At 38.8% G+C, this 14,379-nt stretch overlaps 1 protein-coding gene across 1 annotated transcript; it reads left to right on the forward strand.

The window, feature by feature from the left end:
• The first annotated feature begins 255 nt into the window (after positions 1-255).
• Positions 256-13,908, forward strand: LOC105248214 (serine-rich adhesin for platelets). The gene is given in 8 exon segments (XM_011252879.3): positions 256-543; positions 700-12,074; positions 12,158-12,364; positions 12,453-12,572; positions 12,732-12,989; positions 13,079-13,195; positions 13,292-13,363; positions 13,584-13,908. Coding segments are annotated over 7 exon segments (11,805 nt in total). The 5' UTR covers positions 256-543; positions 700-1,115; the 3' UTR covers positions 13,656-13,908.
• The last annotated feature ends 471 nt before the right edge of the window (positions 13,909-14,379 follow it).

A 14,379-nucleotide genomic window follows, 5' to 3' on the forward strand; every position in this document is an offset into this window, starting at 1 on the left:
AAAAAAATGATGCTAAAACAAAATGTTAAATACATGTACTTTGCGTCGTGTAATTTACAAAGTTTCCATATCATTGACACGAGAAACTTGTTAAGGCTTATCCAGACGTATATCCAGATAACCGTATAAAAAAAGATCCCAGAAGAGCCCAGAGGAATTGACCAATAACGTATCCAACGTGCGGAATGCCATATTGCCGTATTCTTCATGTTCGACACGTGACTGGCTGATTTTTCCGTGCGTCCAGAGACGTACGTCCAAATGCGTAATCGGGCATAAAATCAAGCCACTTGACGCGATATCGAGCACACGCGACGCGCGTGTATTAGTCTCACGATACTTGTCGGACGATAAGGTGAATGTAGCGTATCGCTTGAGATGTTGATATAAACACCGACAGGGTTTTCTGTTCGCTGCGAAAGTCGATTTACGTTAAAGCGAGATCCCTGACATTGGGCACGCGACGAAAATAACATCGTCGTAGAAGGTAGCTCGCGACAAAACTGGAGCACGACACATATGATCGCTCTCGCGATTACACATGTAAGTAGCCACGGATCTCTTTATTCGCTATAGAAAGTCGTCGCGCATTGAAATGCAAATGCGAAGCGATAAATGCCTTTGTTATTCTCAACCGATTCCTCTCCCCCTCATCCCCTAATATTATACGTCCCACTAATTATACATCCTTTTTTACAGTTGAAAGAAATTGCAACAGTCCTGCCGGTAAATCTGAAAGGCGCGACTTGTGGCGTGTAAGAGGTTAGGTAGAATGTCAATCGAAGTATATCTCGTCGAGATAATCGTCTAACAACGAATGCTCTCGTGCAATCGTGGGGAAGATATACGTAGAAATATGATAGGATTTTCGATGTCCCGGGATCGCGAGTTGACACGAACAACAAATCACGAACTCGGGAGACGAAAATCTCGTTAATTGATATATCGGTGCAATAAATAATGTACACTGTCGGAGGAGATGTGCGGTGTTGATCCGACGTCACACGTTCGCTTTATTAAACTGCCAAAGATAGTGCGGTGTTAATCTGTGTGTCTCTGTTTTTATACGAGTTTGCCAAAAAAAAAAACGGTGTCGAGATATCGGGCAGACTGTGATGAGTTACACCAACTTTGGCCGAGGAAGGGGCTTTGGGCGACGAGGTTCGCGAGCCACCGCAAGTTCGTTCGGTAGACCCCGATTCCTACCTCCACCCTTCCGACATGTAGGCCCACCAAGGCCAGGGCGTCCATTCATGCCCTGGCAACCGAACAATATGTTTTTTCAGCCCCACTTGTTACGTGGTAATCCACAGTTCAGACCAGGCGGTAGGAGAAAAAATTTCTGCGGCCACAATACTCGATTACCTGCTCCCAATAGGCTGCCCGTGCCTCCGGATTACGAGGATGTTATTATTTCACCAGATTTGAGTAGTCTGCAGATAGAGAATAATCAGACCGAAGCAACGCCGCAGATTCCCCTGCCTGGTTCTGAAGAAGAGCGACAGCAAAAAATAGCGGAAACGGCAGATCGATTAAAGCAAAAACTATCTTGTTTCAGCAGCAGTGAAATGAGAAATATTTGGAGCGATGACAAGCCGTTTTCGTCCAACTTTGCGGAAGACGATTGTATAAACAACATAAATATTGCTGAGCTCAGGTATCAACAAGTCGAACTCAGTCTGATATCCCATGATCTGACAAATATTGACAAAGTAAATCCTGACGATTCAAGACTCGACAACACGCAATATATGTCTAATGATACTAATAATACAAATACCGATATGGTAATATTAGAAGAAAATGAAAATGAATCTCAACTAGCAACGATACCTAACAATCAAATGACAAATTTGTCTGTGGAGAATGAGTATTTGGAAATGGACAACTGGCTTCATGAGTCAGTCGATAATTTGGAACAATCAGATTTACATAAAGATCACAATGTTGAAAGTGAATTATTAGATTCGGATCTTCAGTGTCAGTTTAATACACCTTTGATTAATATTCCACAAGATTGTTGCGATCAACAACAGGATATCTCTCAGGGAAATGAAATATATTCCACAAGTGCTACGATAGAACAAGATGTGTCTAAAACGTCAAGTTTACAGAATATACCACTCCCAACTGATTTGACAGATCAGGATATTTTGCAGACAAATGTATCGCAAAGTGAACAAGAACTAGTGACTACAAATTTAGAAGTTCAAGAAAACATTTTAGAATCCCAGGTTCCTACAATAAGTTCAAGTAGTAATAATTGTACACTATCACAATCAACAGTAGTTCATGCATCAGTATTAAATAATATTACATCAGATAATCAAGTGCCGAAAATAAAGAAAAATTCTTTTCATAGTGGACCACCAAAATTATCACCGCATACCGAACAAGGAGAATTGCCAGTTGATTTTGATCCAAGTACTCCGCCACCGATACTTATGAAGCAAGATGAATCACGTGTTATGCCTCCGCCTCCAGTATCTGATGTGTTACCATTATTTAATCCTACAGAACCACCACCGAATATCAGACATTTATTAAAATCAACATCTAAAGAAATTCCCATGTGGAATAATATAAATGTCCAAAATTCAGCACCTACCACTTATAACAGAGAAACGTATACAGAATTAAATACAAATGGAGGATTTATATCTCAACAATTACCACTAGAAAGCCAAAGTAATGTTTTTTTGCCACCTCATATCGATACAATCCAATTTTCTCCACGATTTTCTGTACCATCAGGCAGTTGTCCTGTCATTGATCCAAACGTTTCATCGCGTGCAATATTTCCAACACGTGCAATGTCCCATAATACTTACGCATCTTCATCTCCTTCGTCAGAACTCTTACCGCTCTCTGATTGCAATACGAGCAAGGACGATGGTTTAAATGACATGCAGGAAGCTTTGAAATTTGCAGAACAAATGACCAGCATAACGGAAAAAAGAGAGAAAGAGTCGAGTTCTAAATCTCTTTGTGAAAGTAGTACCATAGTTAATTCAATTAGCAATGTAGAGTCTATATCTTTGCCTCCAGGAGAACCAAAAACCAAAACTAATACGTTGAAGAGAACAAAACGAAATGATATTCATAATAAAAAAATATCTCAGGAACAAAGAGTGTCAGATCATCTGCCATTAGAAGAAATGGTGGTGCAAGATGCGAGATCTATGGATATGTCGCTGATCAATGAACAAGAGCGTCCTAAGGTAGTATTTAATTTAAATAATAAAACGAAAATAGTAACTACTAGAGCTGGATGGCGAGAGAATACTGAGAAAAGAAACGGCATAAAGCAATTTATGGAATCGGAGAAGACGCCTTCAATTTCTAAGAAAAATTTTGAAAGTACATTAAAACGAAATGAAGAAGAGCGAAAGAATTTAAAGAAGAATGAGAATAATTCAGGAAATACAGCATCATCTGAATCAATTGCAAATCAAAATACTGTATCATCTCATAAGAAAATACAAAAAAATGCTAATGCAGAAAAATCTCTTGCTAATATTTCATTGTCGTCGAAAATCAACATGCAAAAATCAATGAGTTGTGCAGAGAAGAACGAAAATTCTACTTCGGAAACTTCTTGGAAGAACAAAATCATCAGCCGATTTTTGAAGATGAGTAAAAATGATATCTTCAACATGGTGAATAATACTAGTCTTCGAAAGTTTGATGTTATAATGAAGCGTCTAGTCAAAGAAAAAAAATCCTCGTTATCCTTGGAGATGAGACACGCCGAGAACGAAAAGATGAAGCTGTACGATCAGCAGGAGTTTATGAAGCAGTTGAACACGATGCTGGAGACTGATGCCACTGTATCTGTTACAGATCTACCCACAGAATTCATTCATCATTTAAACGAAGTATTACAACTAGATGTACAACTGGACAATCAGGTCGAATCTGCAACAGCAGCAACTTCGAGTAGCCAAAATAGTCACTTGGAAGATCCAAATCATGTATTTAGTCCCGTAAGATTATTTATTTCAGAATACCCAAATAGAACAGCACATAATTATATAAATCAAGAATGCGAGAGAAATAAAGGTCATATGATAAAAACGGGACATGACAGAGATACGCAGATGCAGCATCATATTAGCAGAAGTAACGATTTTAATTTGAAAGATGACACTTGTAGTACTATCGTATCCAATAAGTCTAGCCTTAGTAGTAAATTATCGGCTTTACAACATGATCTAGATGATATATTTTCAGAAGTGACTAAGAAAAATCAAACTCCCGCAGCAATAAAGGAACGTAAGTATTGTAACGTGAATCAACGAAATGCAAAGAAATTTGACGATGATGCAATTACAAGGAGCGCGGAGAACGATACGCCTTTGGAAGATGACAGAATGCGTAAATCGGAAAATTGCGCACGCTGGATCGAAAGATGCGATAAGTGGAAGAGAAAGGAACGAGAAGATCCACATGCATACAGGAATCTTACCAAAGAGGAGTGGGAAGCGAGATATGGAACCCAAGCAGACTCGATATCTTCGTCTTCTTTTACAAAAAAAATTAATACTAACAAGAACCCATCACACAGAGGGCATAAAAAATCTTACCCACGACGTCGTCATTCATCTGAATCTTCAAAGCATATAAGAATCACAAGACATAGAACTTTGGAAAAGGACAAACATAAAAAGTCTAGACGACACAGTGATGATAGAAGACACAGTGCAGGATATTCGGAATATAATAATGATAATAATGATCGCAACGAGGATAATACTAGCAGCAGCAGCAGCAATAGTAATAGCAGTAGCAGAACCAGCAGAACCAGCAATAGCACCAACAGCAGTAGCAGCAGCAGTAGCAATGATAGTAATGGCAACACGGAACCAAATGTTACAAAGCTGTTGAGAGCGATAAAAGAGAAAGAGAAAGTTGCCAAGAAAATGTCGTTGAACGAAACGATAAGAGACGAGGTGAACGCCGAGATAGAACGGGAACGAAAACAAAAGTCAAGGAAATCGCGAAAATATAAAAAGTGGCGAAAGGAAAAAAAATTGCATCATAAGAAGAAGAAGAAGAAACAACAGCAAAGTAAGAAGGCAACAAATTTCTTTGATTCCGCCTCGGATAAAGACGAGAATGAGGAAATAACAAAATTACTGACGGAAAACGAAATTAAGAAGGAAATGATAGAAAATGAAATGACGCAAGAGGTGATTGTTAAAGAAGAATTGGACATCAGTCAAGAGAACACCAGGGACGCTGAATTTGCGAATGCAAGTCACGTGGAAAATAAAACGATGCGTTCGCTCCCAGAATCTAAGGGTACCCTAGAATCCTCTCTTTTAACAACACAAGAGACTCCACTGACAACTGTCAATCAATCTCACATTGAAGATAGACCGCCGACAGCCTCTCCGACGCAACTGAAAACTAAAGCACAACTGAAACAGATGCCAGAAGCGGCCGATACGAATGATAACAAAATTTTCCTGAAGATATTTACGACCCTACCAGAGGATTGGAACACGATTAATCCAACGGAATGCTCGGAGAATTCGAATAAGTCTTATCAAGTAACTGACATTAATTGTAATCGGGATGAAACTGATGTTCCGGCAATTGACAATTTCACGAGCAACATAAAAAATTGCGAGCATCTGCGCGAAAGTTCTAACGAAAATGCAATATCCCGACAATCGGATGTATGCACTTCTAGCGACTCGTGTATCAACGCTACTAAAATAAAAGATGATAATAATATCTCAATTTCCGCTAACATATCAGACAAAGCGGCGTCAACATCAGCCGTTGCATCAGATGTGCCGATTAGAAACGTAAGTCGAAAATCTAGAGGAGCTTCGAAGAAGATCGACATAAAGACGTACTATGAGCGCACGATACACCGTCGTATGAACGTACAAGAAGAATCGAAGAAATTTGCAGAAAATCCTACAACGTCGACTCAAGATTTATCTTCCTCTTCTAAGATTGTCAAGCCAGAAATTCCAATCAACAAATCTGCATCCACACTTACGTGTGACGGCTCCATTCAGGATCCACGATTATTTTCGGCGGCAAGATTAGCCACTATTTCCTGCCAAATAAATAGTCAAGATAACGAAATTGCAGTAAGAAACGATGTTCGGCAAGAAGAGAGACAAACAATGAAGACAACTAAGATCACAAAGATAGCATCGAAATCCGTAGAAGAAAATTTGAATCGTGTCACTGATACCGTTGAGAAAATTCATCAGGATACATCGAAAGATAAACATCCATTTATCGCTAACACAAATGTCAATGTACTGTCCAACGTAACAACTAACACCATATCATCGAAATCTAATACAGGAAATGTAATGGATAAAAAATTGCAAAGCAGAGCTGCGTCCGATTCTAAAAAATTTAAGAATATTCGATCGGAAGGTAGCAAAGAATTGAAACTGAAAAAGGAAATAACAAAGCCGCGAAAAACGAAAAAGAAACCTGAAATAGCGTTAAAATCTATTAGTCTCCTTCCAACAAAAATATACTATCCTTTGGTGAAGACAACTGAGAATGCGAACGAGGTGAGTCAAGAAAAGAAAGTTGATAATGCAAGTGACAACAGAATGAAAATTGAACAGATCGCGAATCCTTGCGAAAGTAAGATAAACAATAATTGTAGTAATAACGCGAATAAGATGAAAGTATCCACAATTTTTTCGGAAAATACCGATAATAATAACGAATTATCGCAAGGCGTTGATGAAGCGAAAGAAAGTTTTTCGAGTGCAGAATTTATTGGAGAAGAAAATATTGAAAAAGATGTAGGCAATAACATTGAGAGCACCGATTCACCTGAGACGAGGCGAAATGAAGAAGCTCATAACGTGGAAAGTGCAAATAATACAGCAAGTATCGAGGTCACGAATAAAGAAGAGCAGAATACGAGAGAAATTTTTAATGTCGTTTCTAAACCGGATGCTTCGGCAGCCTCTATCGAAATTTCAACCGATATTGTCAAAGCAGTTCAAGAAGATATCTCAACGTCGGATAAAGAATTTAATGCAACGAATGATGCAACCGAGTTCTTGGATCAAATTCAAGTTGAAAAGTCAAATAATCAAGATCTATCGGAGAGCATGGATAATGACTTTGAGGATACACTTGAAAAAGGCGATATGAGCAGCATTCCTGAATTGGATATGACACCTCGACAGGATATTATCGACGATACGCCGAAGGATCAGCCATTAATAAATACAAATGTGGTAAATGATGTCGAGATTAATGATAGTAAAGAAAACAATATGAAATCGATCGTAGACAGCACGTGCAAATCTGCGAGTGCGGAGGAAGATAATTCTCTACCTAGGAAAACCGTCGAACTGTCATCGGCTTCGATTGAAAGCTCAACACAGCAGCCGGATACGGGAAATGGCGTCATTTCTCCTGAAAGCGTGGGTAGTCCGTTCAAAGGTTTCCTTCCAGAGACCATGATAGATTTTGAGCAGCCTGATTTGTTCAATCTAGAATTGCACGAAAAGGACAAGTTATTCTTAAATGATTGTAATGTAAATCACGCGACGCGTGAAGAGGAAGCGAAGATCGCAAAGCAACAGAATTATGAGTCGTTAGAATGTAATTGTGCTAATAACATGAGTATCAACGAGAACTTTAACGTCACTTTCGGCGATACTTTACTTGCTTCAGATAAGGAACGTGCGACGAGCGACAAATCTGGATTAATGGCGGATGAAAATATACAAGGACAAATCGTGGAGAAGTCTTCGTGCGAAATAGTCACCGCTGCGTTACACGAGGACGACAATATCGATGGGGAAGGTGATGAAGCGGATAAAGGCTTAATAAGCGAATCGCAATTAACTATCAAGGATTCCATGTTCATTAACGAGGAGGAGATGATTCAGGACGAAAATGGGTCGAAGGATCTTACGAGTAAACTCACGACCACGACCGATCCTAGCTTGTCCGACGCCCTGGACGATGCTGCGATTTCGGACGACGCATTGAGATTAGCAGAGACTCAGAGCGCGGAGCATCTCAACAATCATAATATGTATTTAGAAGCAAATATATCTACGGAGAAAATCTCTTGCGACAAGCTGCCGGGTTTCGATTCCGATGAACACCTGGACAACGACATGTTTTACTTGGACGATCGTTTGCAAAGTGCTGCAACGTTCGATAACAAGGATGAGGCGTCCTTTTCTATTCATCAAGAAACGAGCCCTCGGTATGACATTATTCCACCAACTGTCACTTCAGAACCGACACTGACAACATCTTGTGCGGATTTATCGCCCGATGAGATACAAGAAGAGCGATATAAATTTGACTTGAAGCCCATTTCGTCGACAGACAGTTCAGATTTACTCGCGAGAGTACCGTCGATGGAACATTCGCCGATTGTAATTGATACACCGCCAAGAACGTTAAACATCCCGACCAAAGCCGCCTTGAAGGAAGCTGCGACGAGTCATTTCTTGAAATCTCCGAATAATTCATTGATCAAGGAAACGACGCAGGGAATATTGGAGAAGACGCAACAAAGCGAAACAGAGAGTGCGAGTTACCAAACACCAGCGTGGCATGTGGATATATATCAGGGTACAAAAACGCATTCTTTAGACACTCACACCAACAACTGTGTAAATGTAAACACGATTTCGTCGACGCAAAATAATACGCACAACGAACGCGTTCATATAAACGTGGATGTCGATCAGAGTAAGACGTTAGTAACATCTCTCAATAACGATAAGGATCTACGCAGCAGTGATATACAACATAATCCGGTTGTGGAGTTGAGAAAGATGAAAGAACTTGACTCGAGAATGACGAATCAGAAAAAGGCGCAAGAAAAAACGAGAGAAGACGTGTATAAAGGTCGAAGGAAGCGCAACGGTACGCTGTTGCATAAATTGAAAAATAAACGGCAAATGAAGTATCGATCTCAGAGGATTGATCTAAATAGAAATAGTTTAACGAGGAAGCTTAAAAATATGAAACACCTTACCGGCGCTGTAAATTCGAGAGAAGCGATTCTGGCTAGAATGTTGGAGATTGATCTGGAGATGCATAAGTTGACCGCGGAAAAACTAAAGTTGCACGAGATGTTGCAGAGCAATGTTGAAAGTGCTGTGACGAATAATGAGGCAACGAGGGAAAACGACATGATTTCTGATCAAATTGGAGTGGTCTCGACATTAACGTCGCAATTACCGCAAAACACCAAAGTAAACAGCGCCAAACGAAAGAAACACCATTCGTCATCGTCGAAACAATCTCCGATTAAGCGGAAAAAAATCGTGCCTCGCAGTTCGGAGGATGATGAGATTATACGTTACACGCAGAAGAAAATGCCTGTGATTAAATGGAAGAAAACACCGCGATTAGAATATATAATTAACAGACAGAAGGAGGATCTCGAAGAGGAGAATAATCTCGACGAGACGGAACAGCCCTTGACGACTTTTGCGAATAAAGAGGTAAATATTTCTTCGGTCTTGGACACATCTGAAGATGCTACGATACAGAAACCTGAATCGAATACACCTGAAGATGCTACGATACAGAAACCTGAATCGAATACACCTGAAGATGCTACGATACGGAAACCTGAGTCGAACGCATTTGAAGACGTATCTGAAGATGCCACGATGCAGAAGCTTGAATCGAACGCTACGATAGATCATGATGTACAAGTGCAAGAGACTACGGAGAATCACGAAAAGGCTAATTGTGATGTGATCGATGAATCTTTGAAGCCTGCGATCGATAGATCTAGTCTAGATAAAAGTGCGGATAATCATACAGAGGATTCTACTGAACGAGAGCACGCGAAATGCTTCGATATCGATAAGAGAAACGATATTTCAATACCAAGCAAGGCAGCGAATTCTCAGCCGGCGAGCGTACAATTGCGCAGTACACCAGAATCTTTGTCCATATATTCTGATGACAGCACATGGGACTTCCTGGTGCAGAACACCGCATCGGAAGTGCAGGAGAACAGGAATGTAACGGGCCTTGTTCTACTGGACGAGAACGAAACTTGAACGAGAAAACTTAAGAAAGAACAAGCCAGGTCACGAAAATTGAAGGCGATTGTGCGCAAGAAGAAGAAGGAACAGCTGAACAACTACCTGAAGAGAGTCAATAACTTGACGATGGAGGAGGAAGAACTGCCCTTGTCCAAGTTATACATCAGAAAATTGCGACAGAAGCGTGATCTGCTCGACTCGCTCAGTCAAAGAAAGGAAGACGCGAACGTAGATGTCGATCCAGAGGTCTTAAAGAATGTGGACGACGTGATAAACGCGGTGGCGGAGAACAGAGTGGAGAATCTTTACGAGCCTCAGACGCAGAACGTTTCTGACATTCCGACAACGTCCAATCTCTTGTCGCAGCCTGAGGAACATCAGTTTTACGTCGATGCCGAAGCGGCGAATTCGGACTGGCCCTGTCGAGAGAAGGAAAATATAGAGGAGGCCGCGGAACGACAGCAAGACAGTAACAATGCACCCACCAACGACGAATCGAATCACGTCTTTAAAGTCGTGAATCAGAACAAGACTCCTTTCCACGATGAACATAACGTAGAACCTGACAGTAGCGTCACTCCTGAAGAAACTTTAATCGAGAGCCATTCCTTGGATTGCGATGTCCCGCCGAAGGATAACGTTGCGTTGCGAAATTTCGATATTAGAGTATCCGTGCCTAAGATTTTGATAAAAGATGATTTCAGTTTAGGATTGTTGCAGAAATTTAAAGACACGGAAGGCGGCGTCGTCGGCACCGGACTAGTCGACTCTACCACAAATGTGCTTGCAACAACTAACTCTGAGAAATCAATTGAGAAAAATGAGGACACTTCATTGACCGTCAAGTCGATCCAAGTCGTGCAAGAAGATAAAAGAAAAGAGGAGAGTGAAACGAATTTAATCGAGGAGAAGGATAAACAAGCGGTAGACGTGAGCGATGGGCAGAATAAAGCGTGCGAATTACAAAAAGACGAGACAATTAACAACGTGAGGGATACACAAAATGCACCGCAATCAAATACCACAAAATCCGAATACACCAATACTATTGAGAACGAAGATACAGGTGATAGCGTCGCATCTAACAATAAGGTAACGATGGCAAATGTAACAAATGACTCGAGTGTCTCGGATCCTGAAAGCGGATCACGTGTATTCGAAGCGATTATGGATAATGATCAAAATACCCGCAGTTCCGTTTCGATTGATCGAGCAAGCGAAAAGTCGGAAGAATCCACCGACACGTCTGTCTTTTCGTTCGACAAGATAACCGCGAAGGGTACGGAAACGAGTAAATCACGGTCTCGTAAAAAATCCGGCATGTCGGCACCAGTGCGTAGAAGCACTAGATATACCAATGAGAATGTCAAAGCGACTGATTCTAATTCAAACAGTAGCGAACAATTGAACGTTCACGAAAGAGATCTAACGCAATGCAGGAGCGGATCGCCTTCGTGGACGATGCGCGATGAAAAAATCTTAAATAACATTAAAAGGAATCGTGCTGCTCAAAAAACGCAGAGCATAGCTAATCGAAAAGTATCGATTATCGATTGTGAAACCAAGACTGATCAAGCGAAATCGCGTCTTTCTGCTGAACCCGCATCGTCGAAGAACAAGACTCCGATAAACGCGAAAAAAAGAAAACACACGGAATGGCAAATGATGAACTGTAAAGTGAGGCTGATCGACTGTAAACATACCATGTTTAAACAAAATGTCAATCGGGAGATTTTAGATAAACTTGGAATAATCGCTATCAATCGCTTCGTATCAAGTGATATATCCCATATGCAATGTGCCACATACAATCAAGATATGGCAGTAATCCCTGCCGCGACTTCAGAACAAAGCTCTCACTTTCTTTCGGAAAAATCCTGCGATAAAAAAAATACCGAGATTGAAATCTTGGATGAGAGACCAATTAAACAAAATAACGATGATGATTCCGCTCAAGGAGCCGCTTCGATGGAGGTCGATGAAGAAGAGGAAGCAATGAAAATGCAATACACAGTCCACAAAGGTCCTATCTTAGATATCAAGGTAAATATCTGATATACTTTTACATAAGATATATTTATGTTAACTAAATAAATAAATAATTTTTATTCTCGTTTTTTCTCCAGATCTTTGAAAACTCTTTCCTAGCAGCAAGTGAAGACGGCAAGATATACAGATATAGCCAAACGTCTAACGGAATATTGAATATCTACAAAGGTCACAAATCTGCGGTTACTTGTCTGCATATCTACAAATCGGAGATTGGAGGCGCTAACAAGGAAGTTATGTATTCCGGTTCCTTAGATGGCACTTTGCGTTGTTACAATATAATGGTAAAATTAATGTTTTAAATTATAAACAGTGTTATAGCTATAACAAGTATTTATTGAAAAACAACAAAAAAATACTGCCTTTTTTTAGACGGGTGCATTGATAAAGAATCCAGTGCAAATAAACAGTCCGATTCAATGCATGGATCAATCGTGGGGAATGATTTTTATCGGGACTAAATCTGGACATGTTTCGCGTTTTCATATCAAGGTAAATTACGTATTTTTGTTTTAATTCTAAAACTATTTTTCTTTAAATGCAGAGGAATTGAATAATAATGAAATATTTGTATGAAAACTATTTATAATATTAACAAATTAAATTTGTATGTTTAGTGTACTTATGTGTAAATGGATTTTTTTTACACAGGCTAGTAGTATTAAAGGAAGCAGTATAGAGTTTTCGGACAAATCTGTCCTTGCTCTTAAAGCGACGAATGAAGGTGCGCGAAGAATTCTCATCGTGGCCTCTCGAAATCAGCCGATAACAATACGAGACGCGCAAACCGGCTTGTTTCTTCGTACGATTAGCGGTCAAAAAAATCACACGGTTTACAGCTTGATGCGCCATAATAATCTAATCTATTGTGGTACAAGTAGCACGTCCATCAATGTTTTTGATTTCACGGTAAGCGGTGTATAACAGTTTTATTAATTTTACATCTTTCAAAATAGGATTGAATTGAATTGTCATTCATAAAATATATATAATTACAGACGGGTGAACAAACAATTCAATATGATGCTGGAGTCGGTATCGTATGTATGCGGCTTCACGGACAATTATTGTTTGCAGGCTGTTATGACGGCAATATCTACGTTTTTGATACAAGGGTAAATGTTATATCGCTTTTATCGCAAATTATGTAATTAATTAATTACAACTGATCACGCTCCATGTCATTTATATTTAATTAAATCTGTTTACAGAACCACAAACTAGTATGTAGTATACCTGGCCCAGGAAATATGTTATTAAGTATAGAAGTTGTAAATAATAAGGTATGTATAAAAGCTTAAACTATCTCTTGTTACAACAATTTCTCTCACTAGTATTTTTTCTTGAATTTTTGTATAATTTTTCTTTTTAAATTATGTTTTTTCATAAATCAATAAATATTTATTTTTATTATATATATTTTTTAATTTTTAATTAAATAAAAAATATAGTGTATAAGGATAAAATGCTATTAAATATCAATTGAACTATGTTATCTTTCAGATCATAGCAGGGAGTAAAGACAAACGTTTGCATTCGTGGCAAATGCCCATTCAAGTGCGTGCCTTACTGTAAGATATCATACATAGCATGCCTAGGAATTCTCTACTTCGAAAATAATTATGTTAAAACTGAAAGCCAATCAGTTAACAACCCAAATAATACTAAATGGAACAGGAGATTCATTTGGCATCGAAGATATGACGACATAACAAATTTGTGTGTGTGTATTTTAACTTTTTCACTATAAATAGCATTATGCTATTATCACATTTCCTGAATTGCTTTTATTTGTGTTATACATTTAATGAATATTTGCTAGATTTAGAACATGAAATATTAAATGAAATAATTTTATTTATCATTTTTATAATAAATTCACAGATTATGACACAGATGTAAAAATTATTTATAGTGGGAAAGTACTGGCTGTTAATTATTTGTAGTGGGAAAGTACTGGCTGAAATTGTTACCAATTATATGCTCTGTATGAAAGATTACAATGTACACAACTTGTGTAAAAGTGTAAAATGTACATTTGTAAAGAATTTAGATTGAATCGACGCAAAAATGAAAATTATGTATGTCTTGTGCAAAAGCAACTTTTAGTTTTATGTACGCATTCAAAAATATCGCGACACTTAAGATTGCATAAAATGAAATTTTTTCAATAAACGTAAACATTTTAAAAAGCTGTTTAAAAATATATGTGGAAATTGGATACACATTGAAAATACATTCACTTAATAATTTATATAAACTGTTATACTCTTGTTCATTGTTGTGTTTCACAAATATT

The sequence above is a fragment of the Camponotus floridanus genome, unplaced genomic scaffold (genome assembly GCF_003227725.1).
Source record: "Camponotus floridanus strain SB8 unplaced genomic scaffold, Cflo_v7.5 scaffold19, whole genome shotgun sequence".
NCBI classification, from domain to species: domain Eukaryota; kingdom Metazoa; phylum Arthropoda; class Insecta; order Hymenoptera; family Formicidae; genus Camponotus; species Camponotus floridanus.